This window comes from Protopterus annectens, chromosome 1.part0, assembly GCF_019279795.1.
Source record: "Protopterus annectens isolate FY-2018-M chromosome 1.part0, PAN1.0, whole genome shotgun sequence".
NCBI classification, from domain to species: domain Eukaryota; kingdom Metazoa; phylum Chordata; order Ceratodontiformes; family Protopteridae; genus Protopterus; species Protopterus annectens.
In genome coordinates this window covers 1,021,019,566-1,021,046,504 of record NC_056725.1, presented here as the reverse complement: position 1 = coordinate 1,021,046,504, position 26,939 = coordinate 1,021,019,566, and the positions used below count along the sequence as shown (strand labels likewise).

At 42.7% G+C, this 26,939-nt stretch overlaps 1 protein-coding gene across 1 annotated transcript in view; it reads right to left on the bottom strand.

Moving 5' to 3' along the window:
- The window catches only part of DDX1 (DEAD-box helicase 1), a 1,380,291-nt gene that overhangs the window by 65,321 nt on the left and 1,288,031 nt on the right, over positions 1-26,939 (bottom strand). Inside the window, exons 24-25 of the mRNA XM_044064805.1 lie at positions 25,158-25,253; positions 17,896-18,016 (exon numbers count right to left, since the gene is read on the bottom strand). Of these exons, the coding sequence (XP_043920740.1) occupies positions 17,896-18,016; positions 25,158-25,253 (217 nt within the window). The remainder of the gene's footprint in view (positions 1-17,895; positions 18,017-25,157; positions 25,254-26,939) is intronic.

Genomic DNA, 26,939 nt, shown 5'->3' with positions numbered 1-26,939 from the left:
AGACGAGGTGCAACTGCAAAAGGCTAAACAGAAAATAAGGAATTATCTGTATAATATGCATGAGTTTAGAAAGACTGCTGTTAAATAACTGTTTTTGTTAACTTAAGAGAACAAAAACTTAACTTAGGCAACAGAAAGTAGAAAGGGTTGCTGCCAAACATTGGGAGCCTATAACAAGAAAAATTATCAAGACATCCTGTAGAGGTATTAGAGCTATTTTGGAAATTCCATGTTTGTATAAATCAGAAAAATGTGGAAATCAAGAAAGAGCACAAATGGAAGTATCTACGGATGACTTACCTATGCCACGGTTGGAGACAGATGACGCTCAATATTTAACATAAAAGATAGGAGTAGATGAGAAAAACTGTGACATATAATTAATCTGCAGGAAAGTCACCAGGAATAGATGGTATTCATGTAGAAGTTTGGAAGCTACGATCTGGAAGATTTTAACAGTTTTTTTAAAAGAAGGAGAAGCACCAACATCCTGAAAGGAAGCTGTGGTGGTTGTAATACCTAAAGACAAAGACTCATTAGACCTACCTTCATGTAGGCTCAATTCAAATTTAAATCATGAATATAAAGTGTTTATTTCTAGAATAGCTTAAAGAATGGTAAAGGTGTTTCCAAAATTGATAAATTTGGATGAATGTAGTTTCTGGAGAGAAGGCAAACATTTGTCAACATTAAGAGTAATGATGATTCAGAGGAAGCAGAATATTAAGTAAACACTGATGTTGTTGGTAGGTCTTGGTGGAGAGAAAGATTTGAGACAGTACCCTGTGATTTATGAGTAGGACAATGAAGTATTCGCATTCCCTGATACAATAATAAGGTTAATTAGGAGGATATAATGAGAGACTGGAGGTAATAACTAGAGAGAGGGTTGCTCTCTGATAAGTTGTGTCTGAAGAGAGAAACCAGGAAGGGGTGTTCTCTTTCCCCTTTGCTATTTGCTTTATTTCAGAAATCCATCTGGCAGAAGTTATAGCTACCAGGAGTACAGCTTACCAAGACAAGAATGTGAAGTCACAGTTGGTAGCAGGCTCAAAAGGTGAATGAATAAGAAGTTATCTACTCACCATAACGTTCCATCTGAGTAGGTAAACTTCATTTGTCAGCAACCTATGGGTCTTCGGATCCAAACGGGCAGTTTCCAGCAGCTAAGATCCGAGCTCCAAGCTCCTCCCCCTTACCCATAACTCCCTGCCATCCCTTCCTGACCTCAGATCAAGTTTGCCTAAAACAAGGCTTGACATCACAACCTGTCTAGGTAACCGGGTACAAACTACCGTGAAGCAGGAATATCAAAGAACATCCGAAAGACACAGGGGGATGGAGGGAGGGACGGTTGCTGACAAATGAAGTTTACCTACTCAGATGGAACATTATGGTGAGTACATAACTTCTTAATCTGAAGTAGTTAACTTCATTTGTGCATTAACCTATGGGACAGAGTCCCCAGCTACCTGAACCTTGGGAGGCCCTCAAGGAAGGATGTTCCGGAGCACTGCGGAGCCAAAGGATGCTCTCCCTCTGGAAACCAGATCTAACTTGTAGTGGTTTATAAAAGTGTGACATGAGGCCCACGTGGCAGCCGAGCAAATGTCATCTAACGAAACTCTAGCCCGAAAAGCAGCAGAGGTAGAAACAGACTGAGTTGAATGGGCATGGACTCCCTGAGAAGCAGGCCTGCCAGAACTGTCATAAGCCAAAAGAATACACTGAGAAACCCTCCTGGACAGTGTGACTTTAGAAATAGCTTTCCCCAAACTGGATTTAGCAAAGGACACAAATAACTGATCAGAACGTCTATGACCGGCTGTCCTGTGCAGATAAAATCTCAACTGTCTGTGTACATCCAAAGAGTGTAACTTGTATTCGCCCTTATTTTGGTAGTTGGGAAAGAAGACCGGCAAATTAACAGACTGATTAATATTAGCTTCGGAAGCAATTTTGGGGAGAAAAGGGGGATTGGTCCTGAGGAAAACCTTATCCTTATGGAAAATCAAGTATGGAGGTTTGGCACAAAGGGCTTGAAGCTCCGAAACACTTTTTGCCGACGTGATAGCGACAAGGAAGGCTGTTTTCCAGGATAAGAACTTGAGATCTACCGAGGCAGCAGGCCCAAAGGGAGAAGCTGTTAAGGCCTGGAGCACCAGCGATAAGACCCAAGGAGAGATCACATCTTTCACCGGAGGTCTTAATAGGAAGGTGCCTTTTAAGAAGGCATTACATAATCTGGATGAAGTTAGAGGGCCAAGATCACATCCAACGTGGTAATGAGCGCTAGCAGCCAACTGTACTTTGACTGTGGAAGAGCTAGCCCCTTTATCAAACAGCCCCGACAAAAAAAACAGCACAGCTGGTAACGGAGCTGTGAAAGGATCCAGGTTCTGATGTTCAGCACAAATAGAAAAACGTTTCCATTTGCTACGATAAACCTTCCTAGTAGACAGCTTATGGGCAGCCACTAGGATCGCTTTGACCGGGGAAGAGATACCGGGAGTCTGAACTAACAGTGGAACTGGATCAACCAAGCTGTGAGCTTGAGGTTGTCCAGGTTCGGGGTTGGTAGGCCCAGGGGGTGAGATATCAGATCCGGAAGGGGATCTAGAATCCAGGGAGGATTCACTAGACGAGACCACAGATAAGGGAACCATGCCCGACTAGGCCAGAATGGGACAATGAGGATTATCCTGCACCCCAACCGTCTGGCTTTCTGCAGAAATTTGAGCATCAGGGGAAGGGGCAGATAAGCATAAAGAAGACTGGGAGGCCAAGCATGCACCAGAGCGTCTCTTGGGGATTCCCCGGGTGGAGGAAGTAGCGCGAAGTAGGTAAAAAGATAGCAACAAGGTTGACCCCATTTGGAGAAGATCTGCTTCGCTACTTTGGGATTCAGAGACCACTCGTACGGGGAAAGGATGGTGCGACTCAGTCTGTCCGCCAGGATGTTGGACCGACCCGGAATGTGTGTCGCTACGAGAAAGCAGTTGGTGGAAATTGCCCATTCCCAAACTCTCATGGCCTCTTGACAAAGTGGATAGGACCTGGTTCCCCCGTTTGTTGATGTACCAAACGACGGACATGTTGTCTGTCTGGATCGCAATCATCCCGACGGGAAGAAGGCTCTGAAGTGCTTGCAACGCAAACAGCACAGCCCTCATCTCCAGGACACTGATATGCAGTGAGGTCTCCGTTTGGTTCCACGTGCTTTGGACGGTCCTGCCGCAACAATGCTCCCCCACCCGAGGCGAGAGGCGTCCATGGTCACCGTGGCTAGGGGAGGGGACATAGAGAAGGGGTGCCCCTTTTGGAGGTCCGGAGACTGAAGCCACCACAAGAGGGCACTCCTGCAAAACTTGCTGAGAGGGACAGGATGGCTTAGGGGAAAGCGTAGGAAGGACCATTGGACTTGGAGAGTCCATTGCAGAATTCTCATATTCAGGCGCGCCATGGGGAGGAGATTGATGGTAGCCACCATCGAGCCTAGGGCCCTCAGGACCAGTTCCACCGTAGGGTTCGGACAATGAAGAATGGCATGCACATGTAGTTTTAGGGATCGCAACCGGTCCGGAGTTAAGAAAACTAAGAGCTGGTTTGTGTCCACCCTGGCTCCGATAAAATCTATGACCTGAGTAGGGAGCAGGGAGGACTTCCCAGCATGAACTGTGATCCCCAGCTGGGGAGTTAAGTGAAGGAAGAAATTCCTGGCTGTGCAGAGTAGATGCCGTGTGGGGGCAGTCAGGAGCCAGTCGTCCAGGTACAGAAAGACCTGAATTCCCTGGAGTGTCAGGTGGGCCGCTACTACGGCTAACACCTTGGTGAACACCCTGGGGGCTGTGGTGAGACCAAAGGGGAGGACCCTGAACTGATAGTGACTGGCTCCTAGCCGGAAGCGGAGGAACCTCCTGGATCGTCTGTCCATTAAGATGTGGTAGTACGCATCCTTGAGGTCTATGGAGCACATCCAGTCGTTCTCCTGCAAGAGGGGGAGAATGGATTGAAGAGTGACCATCCGGAACTTTTCTTTGGCTATTGCCAGGTTCAGTAGGGATAAGTCGAGGATAGGCCCTTAAGTCCCCCGTCTTTCTTGGCACCAAGAACAACCTGGAGTAAAAGCCCGATCCGTACTGGTCTGGGGGGACGTGCTGGATCGCTCCTTTTTCTAGCAGCTGCCGAATTTCTGTAGCTGCGGCCTCCCTCTGATCGGGTGGGACATCGGGGAGGAATCTGGGTCTGAGAGGGGGATGGAGAAATGGAATCTCGTAGCCTCTGGATATAATCCGAAGCACCCAGCGGTCTGTCGTGATGGACTCCCATGCTGCTAGGTGCTTTGAGAAATGCCCCCCCGACTGCCTCCAGAGTGGAGCAGTCGGGTAAACCCCTCAGGGTTGCTGTGCGGGCCGATCAGAGAAAGGTTCTCCGGACCCAAAGTTCTTCGAGCCCCCTCTGCCTCTAGGGCGGCGTCCACCCTATCCTCTTCTGTCTCTGAAGGACGGGGAGTCCGGAGCAAAATGGGATTGCTGAGACTTTCGGAATCACATTTTCTGTCCCTTTTGGTTCTTCGAGAAGGACCTCTGGGGAGCAGAGAAGCGGACTCCAATGGCAGACAACGTCTTCCTCGCTCTGGACCAAGGTATCGCGTATGGTCTTGCCAAACAGGGCAGAACCATCAAACGGGGCATTAGCGAATGACGCCTTGAAAGGTTCCGCGAAATCACAGTGGCAGAGCCAGGCCTGTCGCCTTAGTATGACGCCCGCTCCGCTAGCTCTAGCGGCCCCTTCCATAGCATGGGACAGCAGCCGCATAGAGGTATTGGAAATCGACCTGAGAGTGGCCATTCGGGTAGAGTACACCTGTTTGTCCTCTGCCGACATGGACTCTGGGGGCAACCCAGCGTATTCTTTGATAAGATCCCGCTGGAGCTGTATTACATGTGCCATGTAGTTCAGCGACCTTATGGAGAAGGTGGCTGACGCAAACATCCACTTCCCCAAATGGTCCACTGCCCAGGACTCCTCGTCAGGGCCAGTTCCCTCTTGGTGGGCGCCGCCACCAACATGGCATCTACAGGGGGTTCCCTTGCTCCAATGAGACCTGTCCGGAGGCGGGCTGAGAATTCTGTCAGGCCTCTTAAGGACGGGCTCCGCAGTGTCCAGCTCCTTCCAGGCCCTGGTAGTGATCAGATCTACCAGGGGGTCGGCTGGAGGGGACACCCAAGAAGTAGACGGGCCTGCTTCAAATGCCTCCAGGAACACGGACTCGTCCGAGGTAGGCTTTGGGGCATGCCACCCCCCCGATCCTAAGCATCTCCATGATGTCTCCAAATGAGACGTCTTTGGGGGGTGATCTTGGGGAGCCTTCCCCTTCCTCCAAGTCCGTGTCCTCAGTCAAGGACTGGGGGGAGTCCAAGTGCCTCCTCTTGCACTTGCGCTTGTGAGGGACCTCCTCAGGGGGGCTGTCTGAGGAGGCCTCACCAGCCACATCTTGTTCCAACAAGGGAACTACCTGGGACGTCTGAGCAGGCTGTCCCTGGGGCCGGGTGATGGAAGTCGGACCCATCTGCGAGGGAGTGCAGGGTGGAGCCGTAGCTAAAGCCGGAGGCCTGGATTCCATCGACAGAACCCTCTCTACCACGTCGAATGCCGAAGGAGAGACGCTCCCCCTAGGATCCGAGAGCCGACTCTCCCTCGGATCCAACGGGCAGATCGGGGCCGGAGCCGAAGCCATTGGATCCGAAGGGCCAGTATGCTCCGACCTAGTCGGAGACGAAGGCACACTGACCACCTTGGATCCGAAGCTCAGCTCTCGGCTCCGAGAGCTAGGATCCGTAGAAAAGGGACCCGACAGACTCGAAAGTACTGTCGGCGCCGAAGTACCAGAGACTACCGGTGCCGACACCCCCCCCCCCGCTCCGAAGACCCCGAACCCGGAAAGCGGGTCGGGGAAGGAGGTATTGGGGCGAAAAAGGGGGTCGAGCTCCTCCCCAGAGGGGGGGGGGGCAGGAGCACTCCCATCTGCAGCTGGGCCTGGAGGAACCTTCCCATCATCCGGTCCAAGTCTGCATCTGTCAGGCTTCTGGTCGACCTGGAAGAGGCCACCGAGGCGGGACAGGAGTGCCGCCTCGATGACCTCGAGGGAGATCGGGTCTCCTCCTCCTCCGGCCCCGGCGAAAAGCAGGGAGAATGGATCCGAGAAGGAGAAGGCCCGGCCATCCCGGGGGGAAGAGACCTGCTTGGCAGGCGGGGCCGACGCAGAGGCCTTGGCCCGCCGCTTGTGTTTCTCGCGGCACTTCTCCCTCCTAGCTTCCCTATCCTCCTGGCCCGAAGAGGGAGGTTGAGTCCCGGGCAGGGGAAGGGAAGGGTCCGTGGATGCTGCCGCGGCAGGGACCACGGAAGGGCCAGAGGACGGAGCCAAATCCAGGGGCAGGAGTCTCGCCAGGATCAGCTTCGACCTTCAGTCCCTGACAGCCCTGGGGTTGAATGCTGCACAAATAGTACAGCCAAAAGAAATGTGTTCAACCCCAAGGCATAAAACGCACTGAGTGTGGCCATCAGCCGGGGAAAGCTTATGGCCACACTCGGTAAATTTAGAAAAGAATGTCTTGGAGGCCTCAGACATTTTAACTAAACACAAGCACTAGGCCCCAAGACCACACACACAACACACTCTAACACTCTAGAAAAAAACAAGGGGGAGGGAACGCAAAACCCGAGGGAACACTCTAAGCTAAAAGTAAACTAGTTCCACACTCAAAAAAAAATCACCCAACTTAAGAAAAAAGAAAGGGTTTTTCTCACATAAAAAACACTGGAAACTCGAATGCTCAAGATCAAGCTGCTGTTCAAACCGCGGCAAACTAGATCTGGGGTCAGGAAGGGATGGCAGGGAGTTATGGGTAAGGGAGAGGAGCTCGGATCTTAGCTGCTGGAAACTGCTGGTTCGGATCCGATATGGATCCGAAGACCCATAGGTTGATGCACAAATGAAGTTAACTACTTCAGATCTATTGTTTGTAATACTAATCAGGGTATACATGGATCCTTATATGGCGGTTTTAACATTAAGGTCCCTTTTAAATATGCCTTGCAAAGGCTAGAGAAATTAAAGAATATTTTTTAAACCTATTACGAAAATTTGAAAGAGCTGCTAGCTGAACCCTAATGGTACAAGAAGAGGCTCCTCCTTTGAATAGTAAAGCTAAGAATTCTAAGACTTTATCGATAGGAGCAGAAAAAGGATCAATGCTATTTTCACGAGCCCAGAAGGAAAACCTCTTCCATTTACTACAGCAGAGTTTCCTGGTGGAAGGCTTGTGATAGGCCAGAAGAATTCCACAAACTGGAGAAGATACTGTATTATGCCTGACAATCAATGGAACTGGAGAACCCAAGCCATAAGCTTGAGGTAAAGGTTTGGGTGAACTAATCCCTCTGGATGGGATAGGATATCTGGATCTGGGTTCAGAGTCCACGGTCACAATGAGGATTAGTCTGCTCTTCAACCCGATTGCTTTCTTTAGTAACTGAAGAATTAATGGGAAGGGGGAAAGGCATTTAGGGGTCTGGAAGGCCAATCATGTAGGAGAGCGTCTCTCAGGGATTCTGCCCAGAGGGGAAACAAGGGCAAAGTAGCTGCTGCACCTGGTGTTCAGAGGTGATGCAAAAAGATCGCAGCAAGGCTGGCCCCAGCAAATGAAAGACTTTTTTGCCACTCTGCGACTAAGACACCACTTGTGAGGCAGAAGAATGCATTGACTCAATTTGTCTACTATCACACTGGATCTCCCCGGGATATGCATTGCTATCAGAAAGCGGTTGGAAGAGATTGCCCACTGCCAGACTCTGAGTGCTTCTCAACAAAGGGGCTACGACTTGGCTCCTCCCTATTTACTGATTTACCAAACTGCCAACATGTCTGTATAGCAATCGTTCCTGATGGGAGAGAAGTCTGAAAGGCCTGCAACGCTGAAAGCACTGCCCTCAGTTCTAGAACACTGATATGCAAGCTGGCCTCCATGGGGACCAAGTGCCTTGGACCTTCTTGCCCAGATAATGCCCCACCACCACCACATCTAGGAGGTGCCCGTGATCACTATGGCTTGGGGCTGACACAGGGCAAAGGGGTGGCCCAGGAGAATTTCCTTTAACTGGATCCACCAAGCTACATCTTCCTTGCAACGGTTGGTAATTAAAATCGGGTGCAACACTGCTAGAGACTGAATGGACCACTGGGATGCTGGAAGCCACTGCAATATTCTCATATGATATCTCACCAGGGGGACTAACATGATGCTTGCTGCCATCAAACCTAGATATTGTAGAATTAGCCATGCAGGTACATTTCTCCTCCTGATGACTTTCTCCACTTGATTTTTGATCTTTTGCAATCTGTGATAAGATAAAGAGGCTATCCAAGTATTGGTGCTTAGGACTGATTCTACATTTTGAGTTGGCATTAGGTGTGATTTTTCAAAATTTACAGTAATCCCCAAGTTGGCACATGTCTGGAGAACGTAGTCTCTTGTTTTAAAGATGGCTGATGAGAGCAGAAATGAGCTTGTGGTCTAAGTACGGAAACACCCGGAATCCCAGCAGTCTCAAGTGAGCTGCTACTAATGCCATACACTTGGTGAACACCCTGGGGGCTGTGGAGAGACCAAACGGCAGGACTCTGAACTGGTAGTTACTGGTTCCTAGCTGAAAGCAGAGGAATCTCTTGGAACATTTGTCCATTTTTTTTACTCAGATATTTTTTTATTTTAAATGTATAACAAACATAAATACTTGTTAACATATTAATTAAAAGATTAACTATATACAGTATTTACATTCAGCCTGACATATTGTGAACCAAAGTTTTAAATCCATATTCATATTAATAAATTTCCTAAGTTTCAAAAAGATGGTTGATTAAATTTAACTTAGTGGGTTTAGTTATATTATACTGTAAGTTCTCAACTCAATGAATACCATAATATGTTATCCTTATCTATAGTTAACATATTTTTAATAATTTGTTGTTATAATTGAGGTTACAACTCCCAGTTAGATGTACAATTGGGGTTTATCCAATCTATCACAGTTTTAAGTAAAGTAGCCCTTATAAAGGATTCAATACCTGGGATCAGGGAGGAATACATTTCCCATTGTCTGATATGGTGAGTATATGCAATTGTTTCTTTTAGGATACCACAAGAATCTTAACAATATTAATGTTATTTCCTTAAGATAGCTTTTCTCAGGTATTAACCAAATAGCTTGTACTGCATACAAAATTTTAGGAAGTAGTACCATTTTTATCAGTTGTAATCTATCAAAACTTATAAATACGTTATTCCACTTGCTCACCAGAGTATTTATTGTATCAATAACCCTACTATAATTAATATTCAGTATCTCCTGTATATTTCCACTCAGCTCTATTCCCAGGTATTTTAAAGTTGTGACTTGTTCGCCTATGATGTGATACTTATCAATTTGTATTTCTTTCTTTTTTTTTATTCAATAACATATATTTTGATTTCAGGAGATCTTCTGAAAGTTCTCTATCAATAAATCTAGCTCATCTAACACTTCTTTTGAGTTTGAAAATGTAAGAAGCACATCATCAGCAAAGAGCATGATCTTGGAATTATATTGGTCATATATATCTATGCCTTTTATCTGTGGATTGTTCTGTACTAATATAGCCAGTATCTCTATGGCCAATGCAAATACAATGGATGACATAGTGCCTCTAGTAATTTGGATTGCCTCTGAAGTAAAGGGTCCTATTTTAACATAAGCTAAATTATTTTTGTAAACCTTTTTAATTAATGTAATAAAGGAGAGAGGAAAAACAAATACATCAAGAGTTTTAATTAAATAATCCCAATTTAAATAATCAAATGCTTTTTCTATATCCAGTCCAATTATCAATGCTTCTGAATTTTCTTTATTTAAATAATCAATTGTCAGTATCCTTCTTATATTATCATGTGTGTGTCTATTATGTATAAACCCAGTTTGGTTGTTATTAATTTCAGATATATGAGCTTTTATTCTACTTACCATAATAGACATGAATATTTTATAATCATTATTCAGTAATGAAATTGGTCTATGCGACCTACAATGACCAGAATCTTTATTTTCTTTTAAAATGGGGGTGACTAAAGAATATCACGATGAAGGGGGAACTGTTGAATGAGTTTGAATTTCAAGTAGTGTTTTATGTAACACTGTGGTTATATTTGTAGGAAATAGTTTGTATGTTTCTATAATTAAACCATCTATCCCAGGGGATTTACCGATTTTACTCTCTTTGATTTTCTCAGTAATTTCTTTATGTGTAATGGGTTTTTGTAACTCCAGTTGCAAGTTTTCAGGGATGTTTTTTATATTAGGGAGTGCAGTTTCTAAATTTAATTGGTTCATTATAGTGTTCTTATTTTATAATGTCTTGTGTAATGATACTTAAAAGTATCCAGTATATCCCCTATTTCCGAAACTGTCTTACCTTTCCCTTCATTTAAGATGTTAACATTAGCATTAGCTTTAGATTGCATATCGATTTTAACAGATTATGTAGGTGTTTTGGAGAAGTAGCATCAGAGTTTATTTTTAATCTCTCCATGGCTAAATTAGTTTCATGGTTTAATATTTCATTATATCTTTTATTTAAATCTATTATCTTTTTGTTCCCAATCGAATTGAAGTCCTTTTTGGATTTGTATAATAAGAGTTGGTTATGTAGTTTTGTAATTCTGATTCCCATTCTTTAAGTTTATTTTTATACCAACTAATCGTGCTACCATATATACATTTTAGTGAATCCCATACCATTATTATGTTCACTTCTGGTTTGTAGCTTATATCTAAAGAAATGAAGTTCAATAATTAACCATTGCTTGAATTCTTTAATTTTTGTGATATACGAGGGAATTCTAGAGACAAGTGTTAATGGTTTAAAATCCATTTGCATATTTAGGACAAGGGAATTGCGATCTGAAAAAAGGAAACGTGATTATTGAGAAGGATGTGATTTTTGTATAAAGATCCTGAGAAATGTATAATTTGTCTATTCTGGTTTGGGTGCCAAATCTATAATCTTGATGAGAAAATAGTAATGAGTTATCTATAGTGTTGTAAGTATCTTTCAATTTTAAAGCCTCAGTTCATCTTTTTAATAGTTTTGCAGTAGATATCAAGTGTGGAGATTTTTTGTTAGTGGTTTCAGATGTGTCAGTAATACAATTAAAATCCCCACTTATTATTAAATTTCCTTTAGATGTATTTATAAGATCTAGGAGTTTTTTTTAACTGTTCCCACCCCAATACCAGGAAACCAGTATAGGTTTACTAGTGTCCACATCCTGTTATTAAACTTCAAGATAACAACAGCTATAAGACCATCATTATGTACATATTTGTGTATAATTTCAGGACTTAAGGAATTCTTTTTCCATAAGATTGTTAACCCTCTCTTCTTGTGGAGCAGGCTAGGGTCATATATTCACTTGGGTTCCATATAAATTTATCATTTCTTTTACAGTGTGTTTCTTGTAAGAGTATTATTTGAGCACTGTTTAATTTTAGATATTTTAGTAGATCAGAGCTTTTATTTGGGTTATTTAAGCCATTAAGCATTTAAAGATAATAAAGTAAGATCATATCGTTATTTTTGAAGAAGAGTTTGATCTATTATTTTATTTACGTGGAATCGTCCCCTCCTCTGGTATTGATTATTAATTTGTAGACAATCATTACCTCAGTCAACAATGTTTCCTCTAAAGTAATCAGCAAGAATAGACTTAAGACAGGCTTACTAAAACTAAAGTCTTAAAATCTAAAATGCATACTGAAATTAAACTAATGTGGTTTTTAAACCCTACCCAACATGGAATGAAATACATTCCTAGTGCAACAGATAGAGAAGTCTGGTGGACTATCATACTAACTTTCTCTCCCATTTCATCTGAGCTCCGTATATAGTAAGGGTTAGAGACTATTTTAAAATACAGTGATTATGATGTCATAACATTCAGCTGTTGGGGCGTAATATTTTTTCATAACTTAATGTATGTATCCTTACCATCTTGTACATATATAACATATGCATCTGAGTTATGTTAATTATTAAGCTCTTTCAGCTTCTGAGTATCCCCAGTTCTTTTCATATTAAGTATAAATAGTAGCCGATTAGGCAATATTGTAGTTGAGGGCCTCACCAGATGCGCAGTAGCAAGCCGCACCCAAAACCCACCCCCAGTGATATGTCATTCATGAATATGCATTCCCTCCCAATGTACAACCAAAGAAAAGTGCACTTGATGTTGTAATAGGACAGTAAATATAACAGTAAACTGAAAGTATGGCGTGAACCGACATTTAAACAAACAAAAAAAAAAAAAAAACACTTTCTCGACCTTGGGGTATTTCAGTTTCTTAAGAGGACTGCCAACTGATAAATTATGGATTTGACACAACGTAATAGCTTCTTATTTAAACTAAAGTGTTTCCGTTGTCATAGTGCTTTTAATAGTCAGTCACCAAAATCTCATATTGACACTTTGAACGGTTATGTGCTGTCAGCACAGCACGCAATAATAACGGAAGTGCAACCGCTTCTTCTTTCTTTCACTCAGTTGTGGGGTTAAGTCTAAGTATTACAGGGTGTTGCAGCATGACTGAACTTTGATATGCACATATTGTGTATAACAGCAAGTTTTAATCGACCTAAAATGTTAAAAAAAAAAAAAAAAAATATATATATATATATATATAATTTATTGCCAGTTTGTTGAAAACCCCAAGTAATATGCAGACCAGGTTGTCACTCAATTTGTGACACGCCCACTTCTGCGCAATAGGAACTGGTGAGGCCCTCAACTACATCGCCGCTGATTAACAATAGCAAGATGTGAATCTATATGCATATCTACATAACATTTGGTTTAATTTCTCACACCAATCTTTCACCACATCCTTTTATAACACATAAAATTATCTAAACCTGTATTTGCAAAGGCTTGCAACAAGTGACATACATTGTTAGTGCTATTCACATCATTTAACAATTATAAAATTTCAATAATATTGCTCAGTAAAGTTAGAATATGCTTAAATCATCTTAAAACATGTCTATAAGGCTTTAATCTTAATATGCTTAGTCAAGTATAGCTAGATTATAAAAGAAACTTTCAAATCAGATATTTATACAGATATGAAGCAAAGTAGTGTGAAGCACAACAGTTCAGTATTATAGATCTATACCAAGTATGATTTGCAGTGAGCTTCTTGTTTAACTATGCTGTTATGCTTAAATAAATTATAATTCATGTTTCTGTTTTAGCATTTACCCTCTTATATGTGGAACATAAATTATTCAAAAGGATATCTAAATTTATTTATTTTACATTTTTTGACCGGGACAGTCCGACTAGATATATGGGAGGCCCGGGGAGAAAAGCTCCATATACCAAAACAGAGACAGTACATACATCACTGAGTGATAAACTCAGGCAGACATGTTTAGAAAACTATAGACAAAGAATACAGGCAGATACCAATATACACAATGTGCAGACTTGCATCTGACTGGCAAAGACATATCAGAAAATGTGAACATAAGAATACAATCAGATCTCATAATTCACAATGCTCAGACATTCAAATGCTATGAGGCATAGATACTTGGCTAAACAGCAGGTTGGGTAAATATATTTTGCAAACACGTAATATGGTCATACTTCCTTAATTCCATGAGTAAGCTGACAACCAATCACAGCTTACTCTACTTATTGTTATAGTAACACTAAACAGAAACAGCAGTTACGGATAAAGAGCTGTTAAATGGCTATCCAGCTCGCGAGTCTTACAAACTGTGAAAATCTTCACCTTTAAGCACTCATGAGCTACAATTTCCCCGCTCAACCGCTTTCCAGCTCAAAATCACTCTATTAAACTCCCCGCCTCCCCTCCCTCTCCAGTGTTCATAATGCAATCACCACCCAAGAATCATCACACCAAGTTCCGTGTATATCGAACAATCAAGCATTCCTTCAAGTTCCAGATAGTCTGACAAATCAAAATAGAGAAGCACTACATTACAAGTCAAAGCCATCCAAAAGTCATCATTCACCATCACTATGCAACCACATCCCATGCCGTTACTGTAACCCCACTACAAATCCGTTATTCAGTTACGATGTGGTCACCCATTACTACCAGCACTACTCACACTGCACAAAGTTAATGCCTGCAATTCCTCATTCACCTTAAACCAGTCTTACCTGCTTGTCACCCTTTTCAGTCAATCAGTTCCAGAACCAGTTTCCTCTAGTAACTTCAGTATTCAAAATAGAGAGACAATCTTCTCACATGAGGTTAAATCAGCCCTTTACGGCAACCGGAACAAATGGAAAAGATTACGTCCTTAAACAAGGTGCCATTGTGTGGTGACAATTTCTCTGTACAGAAGCCCAGTCTGGCTTTAATCCAAACAACGTTATATTTACTAAATTACATTCAAACCTATCAAACACATTTTCCCAAGGATATATGTGCCATGCTTGCATTATATGCTTGGTACTAAGGGCATAACTCAATCACAGTGTTTAGAGGAATTATAATACAAAGCTAAGTATTTATTGGCATAGCACATCACGCTTCTATAACATTTAAAGGAGTATTTCCTTTAACATTGTTTGTTTGCTCAGTTTAAAAAAAACAAGCAACAATCTAAACAGTAAATTACTAGCATATAAAACCAACATTGCTAATCTTTGGTATTGCTGTATTAGTTAACGAAAACACTATCAGAAACATGAGAGAAATATGGTGAAACTTAACTATTAGGAGTTTAACTCATTTTTGTCTACTGGGAATAAGGAATTAACTAGTCAAGTTACTATATATACAAAAGGTAAGAAAGGGGAAGATAGATAGGACAGTAAAGACTTTTTATAACTATTTCTATAATACAAATCAAATATAACAAATAATGCATAAAGAAGAATACAGAAACATACCTGTGTGTGTGTATATAAATTTTACACATATATATATATATATACATATACATATACATATATATACACACACACACACACACACACACACACACACACACACACACACACACACACACAAGAGTATAGTTTACATTACAGTTTTAAGTCAGGTTGATGTATCATTAATAATTAGGTTGCAGCAGAGACTTTGCAGAAACGGCTATTTTAGATTTGTTTTTTTGTTTTTTCTTTTTTACATCAGTCCAGGAGTTTTTATCAGTGGTTCTCTTCAGAGATGGAGATGCCCCGTCCATATCTTCCGGAATAGATATATTATTGTTTTTTGATAAATAGTAAAGCCTCTTCTAGGTTGTTGAAGGTTCTTGTCTCATTTAAGTGCAGGAGTTTTACTTTTTCAAGAAAAGTCATTTGAGTTTTAATATTGTTCTGTTTTAGTATTTTAATTAGTGGCCATGCCTTTTTCCTTTGTTCCAGCACTTTAACGGAATAATCATTATCAAACCTTATTAGGTTTTGGTTATATTTTATAGGGCTCTTTTTCCACACAGTTTTTAAACACCATTTCTTTGTCCATGAAAGATAAAAAACTTTATTATAATTGACCTTGGTGGTGTACAAGATGTCAATGAAGCTGGGTTTCCCAAAGCTCGATGAGCCCGTTCAATACCAAATGAAAAGCCTTCTGTAAGATCTAAAACCTCAGGAATCCATGTGTTTAAGGAGGAAATGATATCTCCTCCTTCTGTTTTCTAGGGCAAGCTGAAGATTCTGATGTTTGACCTTCTTTCCCTGTTTTCCAAGTCACCTACTTTAGTATTTTGCTTCAGAAGAGAGTCTCTCTGCATTTCCTCCTCTCTGAGCATTCCTTCAATGTCACTCAAAGAAGTGTCAATAGTTGTTATCTTAGTCTGATGTTGTTGAAGCATTTCTTTGAAAACATGTTTGCTTTTGACGGTTCTCTCTTAGATTTTGCAGATTAACCTTAAAATCATCCATTTTCAATGATAATTCTTGTAGTGTAGTAGTCTCACCAGTTGTAGTTCCTATTTTAGTGTTAGTTCAGAAAGAGTTCTTCAGGTTACTCATTTCCACGGTTGTTAATAGACGCCAGTATAATTTGACAGGAAATTTCTTACAGAAATCCACCAAAACTTGTAGTTTATTTTAGACTATTATCTTATTCAAAGTGTTTTAGTTAGAAAAAAAATTAAATAATTTCCTGAATTTTAAACTAGTTTATGGAACTCTAAAAAAACTGCTGCCTTCAGTAAGCCTTTCAGGCTCTGTCCCCCCCGTTTATCCATTTTGAAGTGGTAATACGCATCCTGGAGATCTATAGTGCACATCCAATCGTCTTTTCCCTAGAAATGGGAGGACAGACTGAACTGTGACCATTCAAAATTTTGTTTGTCGAGCCGATTTGTTTAAGACACTTAGATTCAAAACTGGAACAGTCCTCTGTCTTTTTTGGCACTAAAAATAATCCTGAGTAAACTGCAGACTATCTAGTCTGGTGGGACCTCCTGGATGACATTTTTTGTAGCAATTTTTGAATTACTAGCACTGCTGGTTCCCACTGACTGGGTGGAACATCAGGGAATTTCTTGCAACTCTGGGGATGAAAGGATTAACTCACAAAAATGGGTAGGAAAAACATATATATATATATATATATATATATATACACACACACATACATATATATACATTTGTATACACAAACATACATTCACACGCGCACACATTACATACAATGAAAAATGTGAAAAAATGAACTTGGCTCAAGAGGAAATTTGGTAACGCATCTGTCTCGGGAAGCAGCAAATGAGATGTGAGCTATTTGGGAGAGGAGCATTCTGGGCAGGACTTAAGCTTGAGATTTTTGGTCCTCATGGGCTGTAGTAACAGCTGAGTCAGTTCAGAGGTTCAGAACCAAAGGCACAAGTCAAGGAATAAATAAAAATTGACAAAATCACATTACTCTTTTTTTTCTAAGCCTGTAAGGCCATTTATGTTCCACAATAATACAGATAGTGTAGCCATTATGATAAAAAGTTATTGTTCTGACATACTATATATGACATTTTTTCAATTAAATTATTTAATTTTTTTCTAACAAAATTGTATTTCCAATTTTTGTGTTAAATGGACACATTTGTTTGGCAGGCTAATCTTTGGTACAGTTGTTTCTTCCCATCTCTAATTGAACTTATGTTACATTTTGTCAAATATTTTTGCTTAAATGACAGCTCTCAAACATAAAACAAAATAAATTTTCAGAACACCCCTAGCCTCTATTAACTTAGAACAAACACACAAAACTAGGTACATCTTCAGAAATTAAGTTAAGGGGGTTGGGAGGGTGGCCTAATGGTTAAGGTGTTTGTCTTACAAACACAAGGTACAGGGTTTGAGTCTCAAAAGGTATAATTGGCTAGGCTTAAAATGGCTCGCAAGAGCAGTTAGCTTAGTACTAATCTATGAACCTATGAACCTTTAAAACATACCTACTACTCACTGACCCTATTCAAATACAACCTAGATAACTGGATGGGAGAATGAAAATTCACCCCTGGTGTGACACCCTTGTCCCTTCATGGACAGGGGTAGCTGGTGTTGATCACAGACCCGCTCTATTCAATTCTTTTTGCGAACTACCTAAAAAAGAACCAATGGGATACTTGGGATTAACATGGCTAGGCTTGTAAAGGCTCTAGGGCCACTAACCTATAGGTCAGCTACAAGTACATACTTAAAATGCCAAAACATGCTAGGACATTAGGCACTGTATGTGACTTATCTTGATCCAAAATATTTGCAAAAGTACTACTATTAGGAATATACAAAAACAGCTAGACGGTAAACATACCTCCAGTTGCTCTCTTCTGACCATATACAACTTTTCCATCAAATTCGTCCACTGGTACCTTGAGGTCTGGTTCACACTGAGTAATGACGCAGTTCAAATGCTCCTCAATCTCACCAAGCAGCTACAAAATTAAATGCTCAAAACAGTAAGTCTTTTTGCTTTACTAAACACATCAGTAAAGAAACAGTAGTGCTATTTATTTTCTGTACATTGCCTACTGCAAAATAATGATGTCAGAAAAAGAAGTTATGTACTCACCATAACGTTCCATCTGAGTAGTTCTACTTCATTTGTCTTCAACCTGTGGGTACTGGATCCGAGCCGGCAATTTCACTAGCATCTGCTCCAAGCTCCTCCTCTTACCCATAATACACCTCCACTACCTTCCAATCCCCAGATCGAGTTTGCTGCCACTTAAAATGTGAACCCGAACTGAAAAAACACCTTATGCACCTAAAACTTCAGCTAAACAGGCTGTTCATATGGTAAGGCCGGGGGGAAGGAGGGAGGGACGGACGGTTGAAGACAAAGTAGAACTACTCAAATGGAATGTTATGGTGAGTACATAACTTCTTTATCTGAAGTAGTTTACTTCATCTGATCTTCAACCTGTGGGACAGCGTCCCCAGCTACTAAACATATGGATGGCCCTCATGGAAGGATATTCTGGAGCATCCCGGAACCAAAGGATGCTCTCCTTTGAGAAATCAAATCCAATTTATAGTGAGAAATAAAGGTATGAGATGAGGACCAAGTAGCTTCAGAACAAATATCATCCAATGAGACTCTCGACCAAAAGGCCACAGAAGTAGCCACTGACCTAGTCGAATTAGCTTTCACCTGACCCGAAGGAGACAAACCTTTATCCTTATAGACCTGAAGGATGGACAAGGAGATGCACCTAGCGATGGTGACCTTGGAGATAGGTTTACCCAAAAAGGGTTTAGAGAAATAGGTTTACCCAAAAAGGGTTTAGAGAAATAGGTTTGCCCAAAAAGGGTTTAGGGAAGGACACAATTGATCAGATTTACGAAAGGTTCCAGTCCTGTGTAAATAGAATCGTAACGGTATGTGAACATCCAACAAGTGAAGTCTGTATTCCATTTTGTTAGCAAAATTTGGAAAGAAAACATGTAAATTAATGGTTTGACTGATGTTAACCTCTGATGCTACTTTGGGAAGAAAGGAAGGATTGGTAATAAGGGAAACCCTGTTCTTATGGAAAATCATGTACGGAACTTTAATAGAAAACACTTGCAGTTCTGAAACCCTCTTAGAAGAGGTGACAGCCGCTGTTTTCAAAGACAAAAACTTAACATCCGTGGTTGCTGCAGGTTCAAATGGCAGAGCGACCAACGCTTGAAGAACCACAGTAAGGTCCAATGGGGGAATAGGATCTTTGCCTGGAGGACGTAATAGGAAAGTACCTTTAATAAAAGTTTTACACAGTCTGGAAGAGGCTAGAGAAGCAGAATTCTTGCTCACGTGAAAATGAGAGATGGCAGCTAAATGAACTTTGATATTAAAAGAGCTAGCTCCTTGTTGAAAAATATTTGCTAAAAATCGAGAATAGCTGAAACAGGAGCTGTGAAAGGGTCTAAACTCCTTTGAGAAGCCCAAAAAGAAAAACATTTCCATTTGCTACGATAAACCTTCTTGATGGAAGACATATGAGCTGCCCCCAGAATAGACCTGACTGAAGAAGACAATCCAGGAGTCCTAGCAACTAGGGGAACTGGAGCAACCAAACCATGAGCTTCAAACTGCCCAGACTCGGATTAGGAACCCCTGAGGGGTATGAAATGAGATCCTGAATGGGATCCAAGGTGGAGCCAGAAGATGAGACCAAAGGAAGGGAAACCATACCTGGCGAGGCCAAAATGGGGCAATGAGGATCACTTTGCTCCCCAGTCAACAAGCTTTCTGTAGAAACCTCTGAATAAGGGGTACAGGCCGATAAGCATACACAAGACTTGGAGGCTAAGCATGGACTAGAGCATCTCTGGGGGACTCCCTCGGCTGGGGGTTCAGAGCGAAGAACTCTCTGCACTTCGCATTGGAAGGAGATGTGAAGAGATCGTAGCAAGGCTGACCCCACTCCATAAAGACCTGCTCCGCTACTGAAGGATTCGGAAACCACTCACAAGCCATCAGTATAGTCCGACTTAACCTGTCCGCTAGGATGTTGGACCATCCCGGAATGTGCATTGCTGTCCGAAAGCGACCGGTGGAGATCGCCCATTCTCAAACACTCATAGCCTCATGACAAAGAGGGTAAAGATCTGGTCTCTCCCTGTTTGTTGACATACCAGACCACTAACATTGTGTCTGATTGAATTGCAATGGTTCTCAGAGGAAGAAAGGAATGAAGGGCCTGCCACACCAAAAGGACCGCCTTCATCACTAGAGTGTTTATATGCAAACTGGTTTCGATAGGGGACCACAGGCCTTGGACTGTCCTGCCCGAACAATGCCCCCCCCCCCCAAGTTGGGAGGCACCCGTGGTCACTGTGGCTTGGACAGGGGCTGGAACAAAAGATTGTCCCTCCAGAATTTCCAGAGAATGCATCCATCAAAGAAGGGACAACCTGCAGACTTGAATGAGGTGTACTGGATGCGACAATGGGAGATCCAACAGAGACCATTGCACCGCTGGAGTCCACAGTAGTACTTGCATGTGTAACCGGGCACACGGAAGAAGCATTATGATCGCTGCCATAGAACCTAGGGCCCTCAAAACCGATTCTGCCGAGGGAAGGTGAGAACAGTAGATAAAGGTAACATGCATCCTTAGGTTGCAAACTTTTTCCGTGGTCAGGAAGATTTTTGATTGTAGTGTGTCTATCTGTGCCCCTATGTAGTCTATCACCTGAACAGGATTCAGAAGAGATTTGGATGCGTTGACTGTAATCCCTAAGTGGAGTGCAAGCTTTAGGAAATAATCCTTGGTGCGGTAAAGTAGATGCTTGGTGGGAGCAGTAAGGAGCCAATCATCCAGGTAAGGGTAGACCTGAATCCCCTGAAGCCTCAGGTGAGCCACTACTACTGTTATCACTTTGAACACCCTGGAGGCTGTAAGACTAAATGGTTGGGCTCGAAATTGTTAATGACTGATTCCTAGCCGGAAGCGGAGGAACCTTCTGGAGCTTCTGTGCATCTTTATGTGATAGTAGGCTTCCTGGAGGTCAAACAAGCACATCCAGTCCCGCTCGTTCGGGTATGGCATGATGGACTGTAAGGTGACCATCCACAACATTTCTTTGGCAACTGACAGGTTCAGGGCAGAGAGGTCCACAATGGGCCTCAAGTCCCCCGTTTTCTTTGGCACTACAAATAGCCTGTAGTAGATGCCCGATACGGACTGATCTGAGGGGACGGATTCAATGGCTCGTTTCTCTAGCAGCTTGGAAATTTCCAGTGCTGCTACCTCCCTTTGCACGGGTGGGTACGTCCAGGAGGTGTTTGAGAGGAACCATAAATGGGATTGAGTATCCTCTAGAAATTATCTGGAGCACCCAGCGGTCTGATGTTACGGACTCCCATACCACCAGGTGCAACGACAAGTGACCCCCGACTGCCTCCAGAGTAGAGCAATCGGGCAACCCCCTCAGGGTTGCTGCACGGGGCTGTCAGAGAATGGTTCTCGAGACACAAACTTCTTCGTACTCCCTCTGCCTCTAGGCCGGCATCTATCCTGGCCCTCTCTGCCTCTAAGGGAGGAAGAGCCCAGAGTGTCCCAGGAATACTGAGACTTCCGGAACCACATCTTCTTTTGCCCTTGCTGATTCTGGGACAAGTATCTTTGAGGGTTCGAGAAGTGGATTCCGACGGCAGATAGTGACTTCCCATCTTTTCCACTCTGGACCAAGGTGTCTCGGGACGGTCTTACCAAAAAGGGTAGAACCGTTATAAGGGCGTTTGCAAAAGATGCCTTGAAGGGTTCCAAGAACCGGCAATCTGAGCCAGGTGTTATGCCTCATGGACACACAAGACCCAGCTGCCCTAGCCACTCCTTCAGTAGCATGTGAGATGAGTCGCATGGACATGTTGGAAACCGCTGTCAAAGTGGCCATTCTAGTGGAGAATATGCGTCTCTCCTCCTGCGACATGGACTTTGGGGAGACTCAGACAGTTCCTTTACCAGGTCGCGCTGTAGTCTAGTAATGTGGGCCAGATAGTTCAGCGCCCAGATTGAAAAGGTCGCTGATGCATAAACCCACTTCCCTAAGCGGTCCGTCATCCTAGACTCTCGGTCAGGGGGATGAACAGAGGAACTCTCCTGGGCTAGTTCCTTTTTGGTGGTTGCTGCTACCACCATAGTGTCTACAGGGGACCCTTTGCTCAACACTGGTCTGTAAGGGGGGGCTCAAAATTTTGTCTGGTCGTTTTGGGATTGGTTCCATGGTGTCAGTCTCCTTCCAAGCCCGCGAGGTGACCAGGTCCACCAGGGGATCTATGGGAGGCGACACCCAGGAAGTAGATGGGCCTGTGTCAAATGCCTCCAGGAACACAAATTCGTCTGAGGAAGGTTTTGGGGAGGACCAACCTCGCCGCTGGCGTAGGATTTCCATGATTTCTTCTAAGGAGACATCCTCGGGAGGTGATCTGGGGGAACCTTCCCCATCACCTAAATCAGCTTCCTCGGTGAGGGACTTGGGGGAGTCCAAGTGCCTCCTCTTGCACATATGCTTGCGAGACACGTCTCCGCCGGGGCTCTCCGGGGGGAACTCGCAAGCCAGTTGTTCCTCAGAGGAAACCGCCTGGGGCTCCTTGAGCACAGGCTGTCCCTCAGGTAAAATGATGGAATTCGCAAACAAAGCCGAGGGAGTCGGGGCGGAGTCCGAGGAAACAGTCAAAAGGTCTTGATCTAGTGGAGAGAACCCTTTCTACCACGTCAAACACCGAGGGAGAACGTGCTTCCTGGGCCACCAATAAGGAAACAGCTCTACACTGATCTGAAGCGAGAATCGGAGCCGGGCAAAAGTGGACGGAGCTCCGAGGGGGGGAATCTGACCCAATATTGGAGCCAATGGAAAAAGTTCCACTCCCTCAAATCCGACACCCAGGCACTGGCTCAGAGAGCCACTCTGAACTGAACTGGTCAGATTCGACAAGCTCCAGGCAGCTGCCGGCGTCGAGGAGACCGGTACTGTCGGCGCCGACCCCCTAAGGCCATCCTCGGATCCATGTACTCTAAACCCGGTGGTCGGATCAGAGAAGGAGAAACTGGAGTGAAGAAAGGAAGCGGGCCCCCCCCCAGAGAGAGGGGGGCTGGCAAGACTCCTATGTAGATTTCTGTACGAATTAGCCTCATCATTTTATCCATGTCAACTTCAGAAAGGCTTCGGATGGACTGTGACGAGTCCACGGACTCGACCTTGCGGATCAAGGAACCGAGGCGCTAGATGGTGGTCTTGGCTTGTCTGGCTCCAGGGGAAATCTGGGAGATCGGAGCCAAGGGGAGTCATGGTGCCTAGGCTGACTCTTGGCGGGAGTTCCTGATGCTGAAAGGTCCGGGGACCTCTTGCATTTGTATATCCAGCGCTCGCTCTCCTTCTCTCTGCCTTTTCTGCGCTCCACTTCCACAGGTTTAGAAGTGGGAGGGTGAGTCCCAGCCTGGGAGGGAGGAGAAGGAAGGACAAGAGAGGAAGGAGAGGCAGCTGCCTCCATGGTAGGTAGAAGGCCTTTCAAGGCTATCTTGGCCCATCTATCCTTGATGGCGTGTGGGTTGAAACCCATGCATATTGCACAGAGTTTAAATGTGCTACACCTAAAAACACAACACGCAAAGAGTGTGGCCATCAGCGGGTGTCAATCTGTGGCCACACTCAGTGAACCTCTTGAAGACCAGCTTGGGATCAGCCATGTCTCTCTCAAAATTCCTTATACCAGTCTAACACACGACACAGAAAAAGAAAAAAAATATATATATATTTTCTACACAGATCCACTCACCACACTCTCAGAAGGCACACTACGCTGAGGGGGGAGGGGAAGACAACTATACATTAGCTAACTGACTAAAACTACACAAAAATCCTAAAACATGACACACCAGCGAGGGGAGGAAGAGAGGGAACCTACACTAAAACTACACTCAAAAAACTTTCAAAAACCACTAGAATATGAAAACGTCCCAAGTCACAGACCTGGAGCTCAGGATCACGATGCTTATGGCAAGCTGCAGCAAATGAGATCTGGGGGTTGGAAGGTAGTGGTGTGTTATGGGTAAAGGGAGGAGCTTGGAGCAGATGCTAGTGAAACTGCTGTCTCGGATCCGATATGGATCCGCTACCCACAGGTTGAAAATCAAATGAAGTAAACTACTTCAGATCAAAACTTACTTAACTTAAGTACCTAACACATTACAAGGTAACCAAAAAATGATCAGGGGTGAGAGGTTGGTGGGTAGCAAGAGACTGCTACAAGTGCAGTTCAAATTAGTCTTGACCATCTGTTACAATGACTAATCATTATACTGCTGACAGAGTTTATAACACAAACCTAAAATAAATGTTCTTAAATGCAGATCATTTGGAAGCATATCTTCTCTAGCAAAAGCCTTCAACAGTTTATGTATAGACAGCTCCCAGAAAACCAACAAAATTACCCCCAAGTTTTGGTTACTGCAAAGGTTGGTCACAGAGATGTAGGAACTGCTGAAGAGAAAAAAAATTATGAAATACAGTAAGTACTGAGTAAGGTTCTTGAAAAAGAACATTTTCAATGCAAGATAAGAATACACTGCCATATTCAAACTATGAAAAATGCACTAGGGAAAAAAACACCAGAAAGTGATTTTTTCCACAGATTAAAAGCACTTCACATCTCAGCCAACAATTCATCAGGAAAAAGCACACCCAAAAAGCATACTGACAGTTTACGAACATGTTCAAGAAAAGCTTTTCACCTTGAAAAGGTGCTGTCAGTATGAACAGAATTACTTGTCAGTGCAGCCACGTTTTATACTCATTTCAGCTGTCTTCTACAAGATCAAGTATAAATTTTTGAAGGTTTTTCCCAGCTTCTCTTGATTAAAAAAATCATATATACTCATTTAAAATTAAGTCCAAAATCAAAAATCAAAATTGCCATGAATTTCCCAGCACTCGACACACACACACAAGCCTAATTTCAAACTGTACCAAAGTGCAGTATTGTGCAAATGCTTCAAACTGATATTCTTGACTTCAGAAAACAGTATCTAATTTTTTGATACTTAATTACTTTTCTCACAACAAAACAAAGGTGATCAAACATACCTGTGTTTCGTTGTACCATATAGTGCAACCTCCATCCTCTTTCAATCTGGTGTTATAACAGCCTTTCCCACGACTAGCACATACGTGATACCATACCTAAATGAAAAAATCAAACAAGTTAAAAAAGGAAAAGGATAGCAAAGACATTCAATTAAAAATTTAGAGTAATGGTAATTGTGATTTACACAGTAACTCCAACACTTTTAAAGAATCACAAGTCTATTTCTTCTGACTAACACATGGCTTATTCAAAACGTACTACTGGCCTGCCTCCAATACTCGACCAATGGGACCTTTGGTATATGAAAATGCCTTTAAGGAGGTCTAGTGCCACTTTCTTCATTCAACAACCTCCCCATCCCAAATTACAAAAATAAGTGAGGAAGAGGTTAGCTATGATGCAGCTTTAAGTAATTAATGTATCATCTGACAAGCATGAAGACCCTCTGCAGTGACCTTCCCAACAAAGCACAATGCTGCTTCACTATGCCTATACTCAGAAGCATGCATGCCCAATTCCTCTGCACTAGCTCACAAGCACAGTAAGAAAGGTGCACTCAGCTCAGCCCCTGAAGTATACAGTTTAATTCTCAACTTGTAAGTGAGCACATACAGAAAACAAGAACATAAAATTGTATGCATAACCTCTGTGAAGATTCAATAAATGTTACTTGATGAATAGACTATTATTCAGTTACAGGAACAAAACAAGAGAGCAACAAGCACCCACTGCTGAAGACCTTTACACAGGAACTGATACAACAGGTAACTAAGCAGTCATAGGACTTTTATGGCCTTCTGCAGAAGGCAACTGCTGGTAAAAATCTCAAGCAATAAATACTCAACCATCGTGTGATGCAAAAACAGGAGAAAAGCCAATGGATGTGTCAAAGGAAGTCACAGTCTCTGAATCATGGTCCAAGCACTAATACTTGGTAAATGTATAAAAATTATCAAATAGATGTGGCACAAATATCTGCAGGGAACACATTTGCACCAAAATAAATAAATAAATAAATAAATAAAGTCAATTCCGATGAAGCCAATTACAGCAGCCTTTTCCAATGGGCAATTAGCCTGGTAGAAGACAATGCAGACTGCAAACCACTAGGAAAAAATCTTCTTAGCCAATGAGTACATCTTTACCTGGAATGAGGAAGTGGTCTACCTTCATGAAAACACACTCCCTCTTCAGGTAAAACCAGAGCTTGCAGTGCCTATAAAGGATATACGAACTAACCATCATCTCCTGTATTCTGTCCTTTTAGGAGAAAAAAAAGGAAGTGAATGGTCTAGCCTAAGGACAATTGTAACATCTAATGTTTAAGATACAGATTACCCCTTAAGGGACACCAGATACTTATGAAAGTCCATCTAGGGCTTGAAAACAAATGACTGCAGCTCGGATATCCTTGGACAGAAGTAATGGCAACAAAGGAAAGAATCTCTGAAGAGATAAACTTCAAAACTACAAACTTTGAAAGGAGAACAAAAAATGCATACCACATGAGAAGATGCAGCACCATTTAAGAAAAAGGGGTTCTTCAAAAGGTAGATTAAGATGAACTACTCTTCCCCAAAAATAATGCACAACTCCCTTAAAATACACTAGCCAATGTTAAGGAAAAGATAAGCCTTCCTAAAGGTTTTGATGTACAGATACATGTAAAAATGTAAGTTAAAGTCAGTGCTGTCTGCTTCATTTCTTCCTCAACAAATGGAGCCTTCCTATCTAAATTGGATTTAACTTTGGCTTCTCTCAACCTTCAGATCACATGTTCA